Source organism: Lichenostomus cassidix, chromosome Z (genome assembly GCF_008360975.1).
Source record: "Lichenostomus cassidix isolate B80296 chromosome Z, HeHo_3.0, whole genome shotgun sequence".
Classification (NCBI taxonomy): Eukaryota; Metazoa; Chordata; class Aves; order Passeriformes; family Meliphagidae; genus Lichenostomus; species Lichenostomus cassidix.
The window spans coordinates 48,553,550-48,573,006 of NC_139511.1; the positions used below are offsets into that span (position 1 = coordinate 48,553,550).

The 19,457-nt window shown below is 44.6% G+C and overlaps 1 protein-coding gene across 5 annotated transcripts in view; it reads right to left on the reverse strand.

Annotated features, from left to right (window-relative positions):
* SMARCA2 (SWI/SNF related BAF chromatin remodeling complex subunit ATPase 2) overlaps positions 1-17,198 on the reverse strand; it is a 119,467-nt gene extending 102,269 nt beyond the window's left edge. The window contains exons 1-2 of one of the 5 annotated variants that reach the window (XM_085042329.1): positions 17,043-17,198; positions 3,844-4,104 (exon numbers count right to left, since the gene is read on the reverse strand). In XM_085042329.1, the coding sequence (XP_084898455.1) occupies positions 3,844-4,068 (225 nt within the window). In that variant the 5' untranslated portion in view covers positions 4,069-4,104; positions 17,043-17,198. Of the gene's footprint in view, positions 1-3,843; positions 4,105-15,485; positions 15,508-15,576; positions 15,664-15,978; positions 16,032-16,710; positions 16,848-17,042 lie in introns of those variants that run through there. The other 4 variants (XM_085042330.1, XM_085042332.1, XM_085042331.1 and 1 more) reach the window with 4 other exon arrangements.
* Between the last annotated feature and the right edge of the window lie 2,259 nt (positions 17,199-19,457).

Sequence of the window (19,457 nt, forward strand, 5' to 3'; positions counted from 1 at the left end):
TCATTAAATCCCAAACCCCTTGTAGTGGCAGTTTCTAGACCAAGTTGCTCAGAGTCCCATCTAATCTCGCCTTGAACACTTCCACGGATGCGGCATCCCTGGGCAACCTGTCCCAGTGCCCCACTACCCTCACGGTGAAGAATTTCTTCCTAGTATCTAACCTAATCCTCCTTTCAGTTTGAAACCATTCCCCCTTATCCTGTCACTGCCTCTCCTTGTAATAAGTCTCTGCATCTTTCCTGCTGCAGGTACTGGAAGGCTGCAATGAAGTCACGTCAAAGCCTTCTCTTCTCCAAGCTAAACAAATCCAATTCTCTCAGCCCTTCCTAATAGGAGGGGGGGTACATCCCTCTACCATTTGGGTGGCCTCCTCTGGACTCACTCCAACAGGTTCATGTTCTTCCTGTGCAGGGACCCCAGAGCTGGACACAGCACTGCAGGTGGGGTCTCACCAGAGCAGAGCAGAGCAGAGCAGAGCAGAGCAGAGGGGCAGAATCCCCTCCCTGGCCCTGCTGCCCACACTGCCTTGGATGCAGCCCAGGACACATTTGGCTTTCAGGGCTGTGAGTGCTCATGGCTGGGTCATGTCCAGCCTCTCACCCACCAGCACCCCCAAGTCCTTCTCAGCAGAACTGCTCTGATCTGTTCATCCCCAGCATGTGTTGGTACCAGGGATTGCCCTGACCCAGGTGCAGCACTTTGCACTGGGTTTTGCCAAAAATTCCCATGCACCCACTTCTCAAGCTTGTCCAGGTCCCATTGGGAGGCATCCTATCATTCAGATGTGTCAATTGCAACACTCAGCTTGGCATCATCTGCAAACTTCCTCAGTTCCTTTGCCTACATCATAAATGAAGACATTAAGTAACACTGGTCTCAACACAGACCCGTGAAGGACACCACTTGTCACTGGTGTTCATCAGGACACTGAGCCATTGACCACTACCCTCCGGATGTGACTGTCCAGCCACTTTCTTATCCATCTAACAGTCCACCCATTGAAACCATCTCTCTCCAATGTAGAGAGGAGGATGTTGCTGGGGACAGTGTCAAAGGCTTTATCAATTCACACTGAAACCATGTAACCTTGTTCTGCCTCGATAGAAGCTTTTATGCAGATGCAGAGGCAAAGTAAGATTAGGGCAAAGAAAGTAGCAATGCTTTCTTTTAGTATCTTTCAGCTTCCAAGTAATTTTTCTCATGAGACTCAATAGACTTCTTAAGTATTTCTCCTTAAATGTAGCTGTCATGCATCCAAAATATACTTCAGTAATTTCTGGAACTGTAAGTATTTTCCTAGAAATTTGGTTGATAGTCTTTAAGAAACCAGCAAGAAATGCAAGTAATTTACTGTTTCTGTCATAACTGCATTATGTAAACTAATAGTAAATTCTCATGTGGAAGGGTTTTCTGGTTACTAAGTGAATATACAGTCTTTAGTTTTCATAGTAACAGTTCTTAAGTAAACATACTTTAGGAATTATGATTTATTAATATAAATTTGTTTCAATCATTGTTTTAGCTATCGATTGATCCTTTGTATTTTTTTTAATTTTATGCATGATACTGTTGTTTGTAAGCCAGGCAAACATCTAACACAGAATTACATTGTTCCACTGAAGTTTGCAAATCTTAAAAGCAAGAGCCACATCCCATTGCATACCTGGGTACCCCACAAGCAATTCTATAACTGGGTCACTTTGGGTGCAATCCCCTCTTTTCTACTGCATTTCACTTAAAAAAAAAATAGTACTATGATATACCATGGCTTGAAAGTCAACTTATTTTATATAGTACTAAGCAAAACCACTGTATTTGGTTCAGCTTCAGGCGGCTGACCGGTTTTTTAATTAGACTGAACACCACTCAAGTACTATTTGCAAAATAATCTAGAGGCACCCTTTCACAGCATTTCTTAGACAGACCCTTCCAACAGTTATCACAATACACTATTTCTGGAGTTGCACAGAAAAACAGACCCAAGACCTCATCTAGACTGAAAAATCAACCAAGATTTTATTTAATTTTTTTTCTTCTTTTCACCTGTATCAGCTCAACAGACCCATTTTCTAGCTTAATCATACACATATGAAGACATGTGTGAAGTGCTGGAACCTGTGAAATGGAAACCTAGAGGACAGCAAGACTATTGCTACTAAAACAAAGACTTTTGAAATTACTGTTTTTATTCCATTATCAGAATCAAGGCACAGAAAAGGGAGAGTAATTTACTGAAATTACACTGAATGATCATCTTTTAATTGACTAACCAGACTCTTTGTGGTGCATTTTTCAAAACATTTCAGTGCCACCTCAATGGGAGAATTTCTACTCTGACTCACAGAACCTTGTGAATGCTTTCTGAAGTCTCTGGACGAATGTTGTGGGATGACATTTGTTGGTTAGTTTCGAATTATAACATAGGATTAAATGGCTGATATAACAGGATACATCAGTTAAGAACGTAATGTGTGGAGCATTCAACCTCTCTATGGAAAATTCATGGTGTCACCTTCTTCTCCTACAGGTACAAGAAAAATAGAAAGGAATGAAGGATACAAGAATCCTGGCTATGAAGTTTGGGGACAGAGTTCTGAAAAGCTGGTCTGTAACTGACCCCACAAACAAAAAAGTTCCAATTGCAAATATCTAATTTGGCTAATAGCTAAATGAGGTATCTCAAGATTCAAATGCAAAGGCTACAGTTACTGCATGTAACTATACCTCTCAGAGATTACAACAGGTCAATATAAATCAGAAGCTGGATCCTGACCTCCTTCCCTTCAGTTTGTCTTTGTGCTATTAGAAATTTTTTAGTTCTTCATGTAAAAGATGGTAATGTCATGTCCCTGCTTATTGGACATTGTTTTAATGAATGAAACGGATTTATATGTGAGAGTGTCAAAAGGAAGAAGATCTCATTTAATGAGGAAAATTAAAATATGTTTCTATTAATTTAAAACACTTTTTATTGTAATTTTTTTCTCTATGTGCATATAACGATTCCAAGTGGAATCAACAATAGCTGCCAAAATATTTTAATACCTTGGCTCTGTAAGCTGCTACTACATATTTCTGAGTAGAACATCAGTGCCATCGAAATTATTCTGAGCTCTAAATCTCTGATATACAACCAAACAAAAATGACAATACATAGGGAGACTGTTCTCACAAAGGAGTTTCTCCACAGGCAAGTATTTCCTCAAAGCAAAAAACCATTTTAAGTGTGTAACAATAACCACTGAAGTGCAATTATTAACATGTTCTACATGATGCAGTCTTATATTCCTTTGTAAGATGTAGGTTTTACAAAATAATTTGAAAGCCACATTTTTCAACCACATTTTCAATACAGAAGAGTAAACAAATTTGTAACACAAATCCTTTAGGGTGGATTAGGTTTGTTTTGTTTTGTTGCTTTTTTTAAAAAAAGAACAATTTCACGCAAAATTAAAAACCACCCCAGAAAAAAACACATGGTATGTCCAAAGAGACAAGAAGAAAAAAAAAGGGAAAAAACATGGTTAGAACGGCATGCCTTAAAGTTTTAACACTATCATTCATTTTTTCCTCTCTAGTAATGTCTATCTTACTGAAAAGTACAGTTTACAAATGAAGATTTGCAAACTACTAACTTGTAGTTCAAAGTAGTCTGCGAAGAACAAGGAAACTGTTTCATCTGATACATGAATAATCTTCAGCAATAAAGAAAGAAGAGTGCAGCTGAAGTTTTGCAGATGATGTGTAAGAGCAGTTAAGCAGGTCTAAATGTAGTTTAAGTAGTTTTTTTCATTAGTGGAGAGAACCCTAGGGAAAAAAGGTTCACTTGTAATAAACTATTACCTTATGCATTTGATGCATGCCTTCCTGCGGATAATCTGTAGGCCCCATTGTCGGCATTGGATGTGGGACACTGGGCGGACCAGGACTTGGCCCCATCATGCTGTGAACGGAGCCAGGAGATGGCCCTGGTCCTGGGCTAGGTCCCAGAATCGGTCCAGGTGAAGGTCCTGGTCCAGGGGAAGGACCAGGATGAGGCATGGCACCAGGGTCTGTAGGCGTGGACATCTATTTTCTGTCTCCTTTCCAATTAGCAGAATAGCTCTAATAACAAAAACAAAACAAAACAAAAACAAAACCACAATTTCTATGTGACATTAGGGACATTGAGAAAAAACATAATAAAATCTACTGGCAATTTTTACATACACACACACACACACACATATACATATACATATGCATGCAAGCTGTCATCAGCAGAAAATGCTTACACAATCCTTAATGTTGCCCATTATCTTGATCACCCTTCTAACAGCTCACTAGAAAGATAAGGATCATCACAATTCCATCCATTTCTGGACATTTGTATGGTACTCACAGAACAAAGCAGCTGGTATGCTATGAGAAACATCTACCAGAAACAACAAGAGTTGAACTGACTTGCTATCACCAGATACGTCATGTGGGCCAAGCAGAGCACAGCAGTACTAAAAACAGGAAAGATAGTTGAGCATCTCAGTAACCTATGATGTGTTAAAAAATCTCCCTCTAAACAGCTCTGACCAGCCTCTTCTGTTTTCAGAACTTTTTTTCATTTGCCAAGAGTACTGAGACATACATGGAGCCAGCCGCCGGCCCCAGAGTAGCTGACTGGGCACAGACGCAGCCAGCAGTGACAGCGACAGATTGGAACACAGCCTAACTGCCCCCAACCACCCCTTGCTGAGGCCAAGAGCTCCAGTGCAGAGCCACGGACTGCAACAAGCACGTCTGGAGCCAGGGGAACCACAGGAGAGTGCCAACACCCACACAAAACTGGAAGCTTGCCCTAGAGCAGCTGACTGAGCATTGAGTGCAGCCACAAAGGATGGCAGCTGCTCCCACTCACTCAAAAGGGTCCCATAGGTAGTGAACAACACCAGGGTGTGCTGGCAGCACTCCCCTCTGACCATTTGAGAGCCACCAACAGAGGCAGTGAATAGACCCAGTAGTTGGTGAAGAAGGGCATGGCTTTATTAGTTCATGCTGCCTTCCCGTATGGTTTTGAAAGTCACAGAGCTCACTCCCCCTGAAGTCACTGTATCAGCCATACCAGAAGCCTCCAGCCATCTGGATCACTTAATGGTGGATGCAACTCTTCAGGACTCAGGTTGCCAGGAGTACCTAAAGTCTCTCCAAAAGGCTGGGGCTGACCGTCACTCCTGTCACAGAAGATGTGTTATTGTAAGCTGTCACCAGGTTAAGAAGCCATGGGATATGGTGAATAGCCTGTGCAGTACTCGTGAGAATGAGTGAGAGATTGACAGGCTATTCCCAGATAGTCTCAGAAGTTTCAAACCTCCACTGAAGCAAAGATGCAGGCGGACCCAGAATCCTACCAAGCAGTAAGGCAGAGGTCTCTTGAACATGAACACTGGAAGCTGGTCATTGCCCACACTAGGCGGAACACTCCTCCTCCTCAACTTGAAGACAACACATACAACAAATGGTACCTTTTACAAGAGGTATGAGGCCCTGGAACTGGAAGGGCAGTCAACTAATGAGGTAGACAAAGGCCGTTCTGGGATAGAGGAATCACCTGGGGCAAGACAGCCTACCACCCTCATCACAACTTCCCATTAATTAAAAGGAAAGGGTAAATTGACATAGATGACTCCCTTCCAAGAGGAACCAAGGGCCCGCTATGCAGACCACACCCAATCCACAGGGAAGTCTGCTGACTCCCAGGGGCGCAGGGCTCCAAAATTCCTGTCATCAGCAGAATCTGAATTCTTTTTTTTTATCATGGCATGGTCTATACAACACTTGGTCTACTGATATCTGAAGGGATGCACCTTTCACAGAGTGGAAAAAGGGTTCTACGACGAGAGCCAGCAGGGCTCATTGACAGAGCTCTAAACTAGATTGGAAGCCAGGAAGGGGTAAAACCAGACTTGGCAGTGATAAGAACAAAGATGGCACAACAAAACTTGAGGAACTAAATGCTAGTAAGATCACTGAATCTGCTCCATGAGGTGTAGGCTACAACAAACCACACAGCATGAGAAATGAGCAAGAGAAAACTTTGGCCCAGTGCCAGAGAAATGACATCACTGTCATAAACGAAACTCGCTGGGATAAGTCCTCTGACTAGCCTGTCATGATGGTTGCATCCCTCTTCAAGGAACAAAGGGACTTCTTCAAGGAACAAAGGGACACCTTCAAATTTCCCCTTTCGGGGCAATTCAACCTGTCAGATGTTAATTAGGGACACCACAGAGCTGGCACAATCAAGTCCAGGAGACTCTTTAAAACACCTGGATGCTACTTCACAGTTCAGGTACTGAGGGAGCTGACTAGGAAAGATGGTCTCCTTAATTTCATGATTGTTAACAGAGAGGGTCTCATAATTGACATGGTGATTGGTGGCCTTTTTGGCCTCAGTACCCACAAAGTAATCAAGCGTGAAATCTCTGACAGGAGGAAAAGTGCCAGCAAAACCTCAACTCTGGACATGAGGAGAGCAGACTCCAGGCTACTCAGGGAACTAGTGAGAAAGGTACCCTGGGAAAATGCTTTTACAGGTCCAGGCATCCCATCAGTGCTGGTCACTTTTTAAATACCATCTCCTATGGGCAAAGGAGCAGGCAATACCTAAATGCTGGAATTCAAGCAGGTAAGGCAGAAGGTAAGTAGGCTGAGCAGGAATCTTCTTTGGGAGGTGGAGGCAAAAAAGGAAGGTGTAGGCTCAGCAGAAGCAAGGTCAAATGATGTGGGAGGAATACAGAGATGCTGCTCACCATTGTAGGGAGAAAATTCATCAGTCCGAAGCTGAACTGGAGTTGAAGCTGGCAGCAGTTGAGCGGGAGAATAAAAAAAGGGGCTTTAAATGCATTAATAGCAAAAGACAGTGGAGAATAAGATTGCTCTGTTACAGGATGAGGATGGTCACCTCACAAACAGGGACATAGATAAGGCAGTGTTTAAAGCTTTCTTTGCCTCTGTCCTCAATGCTGATCATGGATTAAGCAGGTCCTAGTACCATGAGCTGGAGGACCATGGCTGTGAGAATGATCATCTCTCAGTTGATCTTGATCTCGTGTGGGATCTGCTTCTCCAGCTGTATCCCTGTAATCTATGGGGCCCAACAGAATTCATCTGAGAATACTCAAAGAGCTGGCTGATGCCATTGTGAGGTCTCTCTCCATTTTTAAACAGTGTTGGGAATCCAGCTAGGTCCCAGTTGACTAGAAGCTGGCTGGTGTCCTGATTTTCCAGGACAAGAAGGATCTGCCTGGAAATTACAGGCCTGTCACAGTCTGAGTTCAGTGACCAGCAAAATTATGGAGAAGATTATTCTGGGAGGTATTGAAAAAACACCCGAAGGACAACACAGTCATTGGTCACAGCCGGCACAGGCTCATGACAGAGAAGTCCTGCTTGTCAAACTTAATTGACTTTTATGACAGAGTAACCAACCTAGTTGATCAAGTGAACCAGTTGATGTAATCCTTTTGGATTTCAGTAAAGGTTTCAATACTGTCTCTCACAGGATCCTTCTGGACAAAATGTCCACCACAAAGCTGGATAAAGACATCATGTGATGGGTGAGCGACAGGCTGATGGCCAGGTGCAAAGGGTTGCAGGTGGCATCAGGCTGGTGACCTATCACTAGTGGGGTTCCACAGTAATCCTCCTTAGGGCCAGTGCTCTTAAACACAGTATTACAGAATGGTTTGGGTTGGAAGAGACCTTTAAGATCATCTAGTTCCAACCCCCCTGCCATCAGCAGGTACACCTTCTACTAGATCAGGTTGTTCAGAGCCCAGTCCAACCCGGCCTTGAACACTTCCAGGGACAGGGATCTACAACCTGATCTACAACTTAGGGACCTGGTCAACCTGTACCAGTGCTTCAGACCCTCACCTTGAAGAATTTCTTCTTAACAGCTAATGTAAACATACCCTCTTTAAGTTTAAAACCACTGCTCCTTGACTTGCCACTATCTGCCCATATAAAAAGTCCCTCTCTCTCATTTTTATAAGGCCCCTTCAAGTACTGGAAGGCCACAATGAGGTCTTCCTGAAACATCCTCTTCTCCATGATGAACAACCCCTTTTCTCTCAGCCTTTCTTCCTAAGAGAGATGCCCTATCTAACTCTCTTCAAATTCATGGCCATCTTCTGGACCCACTCCAACAGGTCCATATCTTTCTTGAGCTGAGGACCCCAGACCAGACACAGCACTCCAATTAGAGTCTCATGAGGGAAGAGTAAAGCAGAATCACCTCCCTTGCTCTGCTGGCCACATTTCTTTTGATGCAACGCAAGATGCAGTTCACTTTTTGGGACGCAAGGGCACATTGTCTGCTCACCTTCATAAACGACATGGATGTAGGACAGGACTTGAAGGGCTACTACGCTTGCAGCTGATACAAAAGTAGGAGGAGCTGTTAACTCCCACAAACGCAAAGAGGCCCCACAGAGAAACCTAGACAAACTGGAAGGCTTGGCAATCACCAACTGTACGAAGTTTAACAAGGACCATTTCCAAATTCTGCACCTGGCATGGGGCAACATTGTATGTACAGACAGACTGTGGAATGAGATGCTGGAAAGCAGTGCCAGCGAAAGGGACTCAGGGGTCCTGGCTGATGGCAAGTTGAACATGAGCCAGCAGTGCCCTGGCAGCCAGGAGAACCAACCCTGACCTGGGAGGCATCAGGCACAGCATTGCCAGCCAGGCAAGGGAGGGGACTGTCCTGCTCTGCTCTGCACTGGGGCAGCCTCACCTCCAGTGCTGGGGGAAGTTTTGGGTGCCACAATATAAAATAGACATAAAGCTGTTGGAGAGTGTCAAAAGAGGGCCAAAAACATAGTGAAAGGCCAAAATGGGACGCCATAAGGAAGAGATGAGGTAATTTAGGTTTTTCAGCCTGAAGAAGAGGAGACTGAGGCGAGACCTTATTGCAGGCTACAGGTTCCTCAACAGGAGAAGAGGAGGGGCAGTCACTGATCTTCTTTCACTGTGGTGACCAGTGACAGGAGCCAAGGGAATGGCCTGAATTTGTGTCAGGGAAGGTTTAGGTTGGATATCAAGAAGATACCCACGGGGTGGTTGGGCATCGAAATGGGCTCCCCAGGGAAATAGTCACAGCACCAGCTTGACAGAGTTCAAAAAACATTTGGACAACACTCTCAGGCACATGGTGTAATTCTTGGTGTGTCCCCTGCAGGGGCAAGAATTGGACTCAATGATCTTTCCAGGTGACTTTCTGCTCAGGATATTCTGTGAATCTGTAACTTGATACCTTGGGATCTTGCTTCCTTGCAAGGTCAAATACAGAGATGCCTATGAAGCTTCTCAGACGAAAACTCTGCAGTCACTAATTAGTCCTCTACAGCCCCACAACACATCCACAAAAGGAATCAAGTTATCCCATTCACAACTGCAAACACCAATGCCATAGCTTCCTCTAAGTGACCTATATTTGGCTGTATGAAGGACAACACACATTTCCTCACAACAAATAGCTCTTACATGAGTCAGTCATGTAAGACTGACACTCTCACACCTGAGTCGTTCTGAGTATTAAAAGTGAAATTCAAACCACAACACAATTGATTACAAATGTACTGTCAGTATACAGTATCTCAAAATATCTTATTTCACAAAAGACATCTACCTACACCTATGCATTAAAATGGGTATCAAAATCTTCCCCTCTGTTGACCTACTTACCCTATTTCAAATTCAAATTGTAGTTCTCATAAAAACTGGCTCCAGTCTCAGGTCCATTAGTTACACTGACATTTACAAATACATTAATCATGTTCTGTATGTAACTTTGAAAAATTAAAAATTCTTTTAAATGGGATAGCAAGTGCCCAAACTGTGAAAAACAGTAACCACCAGACATGAATATTTGCATTGCTTACACCAGATCAAGTCTCTTCATCATCTTTCCTTGAGAGACGATAAACTCACCCAATCTCATGTAATTGTGAATCCTCTTAAACAGATTTGTATTCAAAGATTTTGTATGTCAAAGAACATGTGAAAAAAAAGTAATTTATAATAACTGTATCAAGAGAACGTAAAGCATTAGAAAACACTACTTAAATGAAAGTAATAAATCCTGTCCAAAGACAGCCATGGAAATAGAGACAAAGCAATTTTCTCTGGCAACAGTAGTCCGCAAAATTAAAAAACAACCACTGGCCTAAATCAGAACACAGTATGGCCCTCCTAACTAAATATCTGTTCACAGAACTAACGTGTTAAAAAGTTTATAGTGTAACATGTTTCAAAAATAGCTTAGTTTATTAAAACTGACATTGTATTAAAAAAAACCAAAACAAAACCAAGCACAGAAATTAGGCACCCTGTTCTCATTAAAATTCAGTTAAATCTAGATACCTGATTCCTTTAGGTCCTTAACAAAGTCTCATTAAAGTCAAAGCAAAAATCTACAAAAAGCCAACAAGTCCAACAGTGGCCAAGATCCATGCAGATAGCATTGCTATTAGTTTGGCAAAATTCTGGTGCCTGCTATGAAAAAAGTAGTATGAAGCCAACACTGCCAAAGCCAGTGTTGACCTATTTCTTTGGACTGCTTTTTAATGAGCAGTGCCTGTTACAACTAAAAAGCAAGGGGGAAGGAAAGACAGAAAAAGTAAATGTTCCCAACAGATTACAAAGACTATAGTAAAACACAAAAAAAAAAAAAATCCACCTTACTGCTCCAAATGACAAGGCTGTTGGCCCTGATTCTCAACACATTACATGCTGTTTAATTGTTTCTCAAGTGTCCAGTCTTAAAATTTCCTCAAAACACTCACTGGAGTAGTGTTACTCATATGATTGCAAACAGGATATATTTTTTCTTGAACTGTAATCCCTTACCACTTCTCTACATTTATTTACATCAACATGACAAAATCTCTTCTGTGAACAGTCCCAAATGAACTACTGGCAACTGAATTAGTAGCAGTGAATCACACGGCTCTTTCTGTGGTCTTAGAGAATTTCTCCACCTCTGCTGGACACAACCAGAGTTAAGACAGGGGAGTAAAAGAGGCATCTATCACCTATCAGGATAACTTTGTCCAGATCCAAATACAAAGAGCAACAACACCAAGAGCTGAAGATTAACAGAGTGACTGAGGATCTCTGCTCAACTATTTCTAGATCAAATGGTTTAGGAGAGAAAGTATCTATACCACAAACAATTTGAAAAAAAACAGTCCCTAAGGAGAAATGTTTCTGCACTTCACTTTATATGCACCTAGGAAGTTTTGTAGATGTAACTAATTCACTGTACAATACGGTCTCCATCAGTTCAGTGTTTCTTTTACACATATTTTGGTATAAATTTGATATGAACCCAAAGGTAATAAAGGAAGGGATTTATCTGTAGTAAGGAAATATTAGCAGACTCCAAACAAAAGGTAAAAAACCATTTGCATTACTTTGGAGTTCAAGGCCAGCTGTACACCCAAAAAGATCCAGGGATTACAGACTGCTTTGACAGGGCACACACAAAGTCTGAGAACATATGGAGCAGTAAGTATTTATAATTCTTCTAGCTAGTTCCCTTCACCCTCCAATAAAACTTCTGCCTTTCCTTTCAACCTAAATTGAACTTCAGCCAGGATGTTTTGGCCAGATCTCCTGCCTTGGATACGTAGTGGAAAGTAAGGAAACTATACCACTTAGAGCCGATGAAAAAGAAGTGTGGACCCACACAACAGCCACACAGATACTGCAAAACTGACTATAACAGTTACAGTCTACTTCTCCCCAAACATTTCCAACTGAAGTCAGGATTCACAGGTGGCTTTCAAAAGACAAACTGTAAACCTGTGATACGCTACAGGCTAAAGTAGCTATCTTTATTATACCACCATAGAAAACATGAAATTATACTGTCAGTGATTTCTATTACTTGCATAATCTGTTAACTATAATCAAATGAATATGTTCAAAGTAGAAGAGCTGATTTAGTAATGACAGCAGCTTATCATCATTAAATAACTTAGAAGCAAATCAGTGTTTTGTATTGTACAACTTCACAGGACACTCTGCATTACCTTTTATCATGATTTAACCATTGTCATTTGATTAAATAACAATTCAATCAATAAACAGCTTTACATGAAACAACAAAAAATCAGTGAAAAGTCAAATCTTCAACTAACATATACCAGTTATTCAGGTCACCTAAGAGAAGCCAAACACACCAGCAGCTGAGATCCTCCCTTTGCATACTCACACATGCAATGTCAATGTAACTTGAAAACCTTCTGCAAGGGAATTTGTAGTTTAAAATACAAACCACAGAACCAGAAATGCTGAACCTTAATTACTTATCCAGACACTTAGACCAGAGGAAAAAAATGTCTGCACATTACTTTAGCTGCATGTCTAGCTCTCTTCGAGAAACTGTTGCAGGCATCCCAGCAGAGCTCACAAAATGGGTGGAATGCTTACACCAAAAACTTCATTGTGGAGTCATGTAGTGTAAGATCCATTTTCACATGCAGAAACAGTTTACCTTAGGATGATAGTCAATACTCCTCACCTTCAAATACTCTTGTAGAAATTCTTACTCCTATTGCATAGCTGTTTCAGCTCTGCACAGAGTTCAACTTTTCTCAACTACTCTAGCTTACAGCCTACCCTCTTAGGAAAAAGTAACATCAGCACCAAGAAATGACTGGCTAACAGCTGGGAGTTGAATGTACTCCAGACTGTCAAAAGGCATAATCACAAATGAGAGTGCACACAAGTTAGGCTAAGCTATGCTGCCATACTTTACAGTGAAGACACTACAGCAGAGACATATGATCCTTTCTGAATGCTTTGCTGCAGAAGACAGTAGCCTTCAGGAAAACACGAGAGCAGATAGCTGCAGTCAGAAGTTTAACTGCCATCAGACAATACCCAAGAGCAAGCCCACGTTTACTAAATATGTAGATTCCACTGCAAATTTCAGGCACAAAAAATTGACACATGCCACTACTGAATGGTTATGGATTAAGTTTTCATACTGTGAGCATTACTCCAGGTGTTCACAGTTAATGAACAGTCTTCTCATTTGATTCTTTAAAAAAAAAAAAAAAAAAAGCCACAATGAGACACAGGCAGAAGGAAAGGAATGCACCATGTTACTGACAGACCTTGGCTTTACTAAAACGGGGAAGAAGAGAAGGAAGAAGGTCGAAGATTGTTTCAAATACGAGTTTCTTATGGTAAAATATTGATGAAAATATACATGAAAAATGTATCGTTTCTGTAACAACAAACTTATTTTTAACATTTTCTCAATGATCCCACCTCTAAATGATCCACCGGGGTGCTCAAACACTGAAGTGATAAATAGGATATATTCTCTGCCAAGTGGAGACAAATAAGAAAATGTTTACACCTAATAAGTAATGACTGCAAATGTGTCAGAAACAAAAGAATTTTCAGTGTTGGTCTTCTTATTCTACTGTATTTACAAATTAACAAAGCTGTGTTTAAGAAAGCCTTACTTCTTTCCCTTATTCATCATTCTTTATTTTATCTTGGAAATAAGACATGCACTTTTCTCTAGTGCCAGTGTTATGACATAATGTGGTGTTTACTACTCCACTAGAGAATCAAAAATAATAAAAATTAATCTCATAAAGTCCAAAAGTGACGGAGGTCCAGGAAACACTCTTTACATATACAGAACTTCGACTACAGCAGGAAACACAAAGAAATGTAATCAGCATTTTGATGAGTAATTTGCAAAAATGCTCTAAATCATACAAAGAACGAGAAGTCTTGTTCTTAAAAGGATCACTAGTTCTCAGCAATATTACTCATCAGGACAACAAAAAAACAGCAGTAAAGTGTAGACATTTTTTTAAGTTGCTACTGTGCGCATTCTGACCTTAACTTCAGAAGTCCAACAAAAACTGAGAAAAATGTATCTGCAGATAGTAATTTCAAACACACCTTCATCAAGAATATATGTAATATAAGTCTGCTAGCTGAAGGACTTTTTCTCTTGTCAATTTTCAAGCCTCAGGTGTTGGTGAAAGTATTTTTCAAACTTGACAAGAAAGGCACACAGACCACTTCAGAAATGAACAAAAGATCTAAGGCTGCTTTGAACACACTCTTTTGGCACATGTTCTATGCAACACCACAGAAATACCAGTCTTTGAGATGAGACATAACTCATGAGAGAAATACTGTTTTTAATGAAGCTTTACCTTCACCTCTGGCCAGTCCACATATGCTGTATGATTCACTTTAAATTTTAAAAGCTCACTATTCAAACAATCTTTTTGCTTTCTATTACTGAGATACATATATACACATATAGACATAAAAACCTGCCTTGAGACAACCCTATCTTTCTGGTACACTACTTTTCTTTTTTTTTTCCTTAGAATAACAAAAGGACAAAAGAAACAAAGTCAAAGACAGTAATAGGGCAATTAGGTTCCCAAAGAGAAAGTGTGCCCGTATTTGCACAACAATAGTAACTTGCAGAGAAGAGACTGCCCCACCCCGAACATGTAACTGGTATACTACCAAATGAATTAAACTCTGGTACAGCGTTTGTCGTTTCTTGGGGGCTTTATCGGGTCTTAGGGGCTGTGGTTAAAACAAAGTAACACCTTAGAAAGCTAAAGCAAAACCGAAGAGAAGGCAAACGGATATGTCATAGACCCCAGATCAATTCTTCACTGAAAGCATGCAGAATACTTGAAACGTACATACGTATACAGTACTTAAAAAAAAACAAACAACAAAACAAAAAACCGAAAAACCACGAACTTTCTATCTTCAATTCTTCAGCTGGTTATTTGCTTCCATATTCATACTTACATAAATATTCATAAAAATGCATACTAAAAAGAACAGCTAAAACGTAAAGTTCGCTAAGTCTGAATATTAACTATAAGCAGCAGTTACCAAGAAAAAACAAATTCGGTGCGATCTATGTAAACGCGCAGACACTTTTACACTCCCTTTACTTGACCATAACGCCCGCTTGGGGAAAAAACCAAAACAAAAACAACCCACGCCAATCGTTGAACTGTAACTTCAGATCGAGTTTAGAAGAGCTGTAACTTTTCCAGCCGTGCGCAGTTTGTAGTTCCACCATTACAAATTTAAGAGGGGAGGAGACAACATAAGAAACTCCATTTCTCCGCGCACCGCGGACACAAGGAAGCGCCGCGGCGGAGCACCCGCGACCCGGGAGTCCCGGGGGACAGGACGAGGCCGGCCGCTCCCTCCCTCCCTGCCCACCTCCGTGCGCGGCAGCCCCGCTGCTCTGCCCTCGGGTGCTCGGGCCCTGCAGGACGGGCGGCGCGCAGGCCTCGGCGCCGGGCCGCCCGCCGCCTCCCCCGCAAAGGCGCCGGGCCGGGCGCGCACAGCCAGCAGGGCCCTGTCCTCCCCCTCCAGCCTTTCTGAAAAGTTTTCTTCCCGGCCGACAGGCTGAAAAACGCCCCTGCCTGGAAATGTGGCCCCGCTGCTGCCTTCCCCCGCCCCTCCAGGAAGCACCGGGTGCCCTGCTGGCGGCGGTGTCCGCTCACGGCCCCATACCTCGGCCGCAGGCGGGCGGGCGGGCGGGCGAGCAGCCGGGTCATGCCTCAGGGCTGGGCAGGGCCCGTCTCCCCGCCTCTCCTTCCCTCCGCCACCATGTCACGCCGACCAAACATGTCTGCGCGCCTGTGTGTGGCGGAGGTGACTTCCTGATCCGCCGCCGCTCGCACAGGCGGAGGGACGAGAAAGGCCACCCACCCTCCTATCTTCCCCGCGCCGCCGCCTCCCGCCTCTGCCCCGCAGCGGCCCGGGGACGGGCTCCGCTGCCCTCCGCCCCGCCCGGCAGCCGGCTGCAGCAGCGCTGTGCCGCCCACCCCCGCCTCCGGCAGGGCACAGAACTTTTCCAGGTGCCAAACACCGCCGTTCCCTCTCCCGACACAGGGGCAGGCGAGCCGCAGCTACCTGAGCATCCGCGCGCGTGTGCATCCTCGCTCCCGCCTGGCCCAGTTAAAAAAAATAAATTTCCGCGCACACCGGAAATAAAACGCTTTTTTGCTTGGCAGGCGATTCCAAAATTGTAAGCGCATGTTTTGTGCTACTCTGATTGGGGGTGGGGAGGAGGAGGAGGGCGAATTTCTGCAGGGAAAACGGCAGGGGTACGCCGACATGCAAGCTATTTTGGGAAGTAAACCGCGACACCTTTACAGCAGGAGTGACTGCACAGTTAAAAACAACAGACCGAAAAGCAACAGGAGCCGCAGCCCGTCGGCCGAAGTCCCAGCCCCCGCTTCTCCCCCCTCCCCGGTGTGTGCAATGTTTGTGACAGGCAGGCAGCGAGATGATCCGGATCATGGCCTCCCTGGCTCTGCCGGGGAATGCCGCTACTCTCCTCGCAGCCCAGACCGCTCCCTCACGCACCATGTCCCTCCCTCCCCATGCCTCCCCACTTCCCCTTGCTCGGCTGGGTCTGCGCCAGCGTGTGCCACGGCGGAGAAACAGCCCCACCGCACCGCGCTTTGCCGCCTCCGGACACCCTGAACTTCACCCTGCGACCCCCGGCAGCTGCGGCGGAACCGCCCACGGCCCGTCCGTGCCGACTGTCGCTCCCCAAGGATCTGTCTCTCCCGTGGCCGCGTCGCCCGCAGCCCGTGACACGCTCGCTGGGCGGCAAGACCGAGAGTGCCGCTGACTCACGAGTCAGCCACCGGCGACGCTGTGGGGGTTCTGTCTCTGCCGCCCCGGAGATCCGCATCGTGATTATTCCAGAATAATACCGGACCAAAACTTTCTTCTCTCCACCCACTAGGGGATATAAATATTCGGGAGGGCCGGGCGCCGGGGAAGGTGGGGAGAGGAAGCAGGTGGTACGGCGGCGCCCGGGACCGGAGGGGCCGTGCGCGGGGAAGCGGAGCGATGGAGAGAGGGAAGGTGGGCACGGTGCGAGCCGGCGCAGCCGCTGACAATAAAGGACCGTGCCGGGCACGGGGAGCTGGCGGGGGGCGGACCGAGTTGCAAGTTGTATTTACCTTCCGCCCGGGCGGAGCGCGGTGCTGGTTGTCGCTCCTCTCCCCCCTCAGTGAGTCACCCGAGCCCAGAACCGGAGCGAGGGACTAGATTACGAACATGACTTCATTGGTGACAGCCATTCCCTCCTCTTCCTAAACTCCTGCCCCTCCTCCGGCCCCCCCTTCACGGACGCCACTGCTCAGGCAGTCGTGTTCTCATTGGTCCGCTGGGCAGGGAGTGCCCGCCCCCTCGCGCGAAAATGGAGGTTCTATTGGCCTCGGGAGCTGTCGCTCAGCCGGGAGGCCGGGCGGGCAGAGGTGTGCAGGCGCGCGCGGGGCGCGGTGCGCTGCGCTCCGCGGCGCCGTGCGCAGGGCGAGCGCTTCGGTGCCGTGCTCACCGTGCAGCTTGCGCTCCTGTCGGGTGCCGCTGCCGCGCTCCTGCGCCGCTTCCATCTCGCCTCTACGTGGGGAGAGAGGGGCAGGACCTCTTCCCCTACGGAGGCGGCGGCAGGGTGCGGGCGGCACTGGCGGGAGTAGTTTGGGGAAGAAGTGAAGAAGGTGCTGGAATTGCGCCGTGCCTCTGCCCCTCTGGAGGGGCGGGGAGGAGCCAGCCTGACGTGCTTGGGGTCTGCCGTGTCTGGGTGTTGGGAGTGAGTGTGTGTGAGTGTGTGTGTGTGTGTGTGCGCGCCCGTGTGCGTGTGTGAGTGCGCGAGTGTCTCCCTCCCCCTCAGAAAAAAAAGAAGGCGTGGGAAGAGAAATTTGGACCCCGTCCCCTCTCTCTCTTTTAGCAGAGGGTGCTGTAGCGGACGAGAGGAGGCTGCTGAGAGCATTCCAGCGGAGCCGGCCTGTCAGGCAGGCTTCGGCTGCAGCGGCGGGGCTGCCCGCAGCTCTCGCCCTGCAGGGCCGGGGCGGCTGCTGCGGCGTCCGCACGTGGACCGAGCCCGGGTGAAGAGAGGCCGTGGATCTCTTGTTTCTGAGGAATAGGGAGGAAAAGTAGTGCACTTGTGTTTGTTCCGTCTTGCTTCCTTCCGTTCGCGTAGGTGTTTCACAGTTGGTGTGGAAGTACGCTTTCCAGTTCTGCATGCTGGCGCTGTGGGGTTTTTTCCCATTTTTTTTTTTTTTCACTGCTTGTAGGTGGTTTACGTGGTTTGCAGGGGCTGCAGAGCTCTCATGTTTTTTGTGCAAGCTATACCTGTTCGTGTAAAAGGCGACTAAGTACTTCATTAAAATAATGGGACTGTCAGTCTGAGGGTTTTTTTTCTTCTTCTTGAACACCAGTTGTAGAGACAAAAAAAAAAAATACAGCTAGACTACCGTACGTGGTGTTGCAGTTAGATTTTTTTAAGATCATGTCACATGGGAGGTGTTAGCCATTCTGAAGGTAGTGTATCTCTCACTATAAATTTCACTTAGTACAATGGAGTAAGAATGATCATAGGAACTTATGTAATAAAATCAGTAGCTACTACAGATGCTCAGGAGTTTAACATGAAGTTCTGCTCCTGTGGTCAGGTGGAGCAGTTAAAAACGTGAAGCAGGGCTGGGAGCACCAAATGTCACCTTGTGGTCTTTAAGTGACAGCTATTGTTTACAGGGTGTTTAGCTTGGAGCTCTTCTTATTGTTTGAATCACCAAGTTACAAAGCTGGCACTACGAGGCTAATTACTACTGTTTCTGTAGTTTTCCAACTTAATCATTAGGTTAATCTTATTTTTTTATGTAAATGACTGAAATGCTGAAAGATAAGCGTGTAGGAATCAATGCTGACTGGACAACACTAAGTATCAATAAATTAAAAAGTTTGAAAAGCTATATTTTCAGTTCACCGTTGTCAGTGAAAAATATTTACTTGGGAACAAAATCAAAGAAATTGAAACATTCAAATCTTTATATACAAAATAGCTTATGTCATTATGTAAATCTTTTGATCCACTTGTAATTTAGAGCTTTGGTTTTAGCTTTGTCTTAAGCTATGAGTTGCAAACTGGTGTCTAAGAGATAAAAGAATGTAGTTAATATTCTTAGAAAATTATGCAAATGGAAATGAAAGGGATGAAGAGATCCTTTTTTATTACCTTTTATTTTTTCTTAATACCCTTTTCTTAATACTGAAACACTCATTAGGCAGTCATTTGCACTTGTGGCTTGTTTTTCCTCCTCTATTCCCCAGCTTAAATGTGAGGACTGTTTGCTTTTTCTCTCTGCAGAAGAGAAAACAAACATTAAATAATGAAGGGGAAGCTTTCTTTCAAGACAGCTCAACTGCTTGTTGTATTCAGCAGCACTCAAACCATTCTAAACCAGGTCAAGCCATTCTTTTTGTTAGAAAGCATACCGAGAAAATAAAAAAAAGTAAAGTCAATCTTTCAGAAAAAAAAAAAAAAGGGTCTCTTGACTCTGGGATAGATGCAGCTATATTGAGTTAATGAATATTTT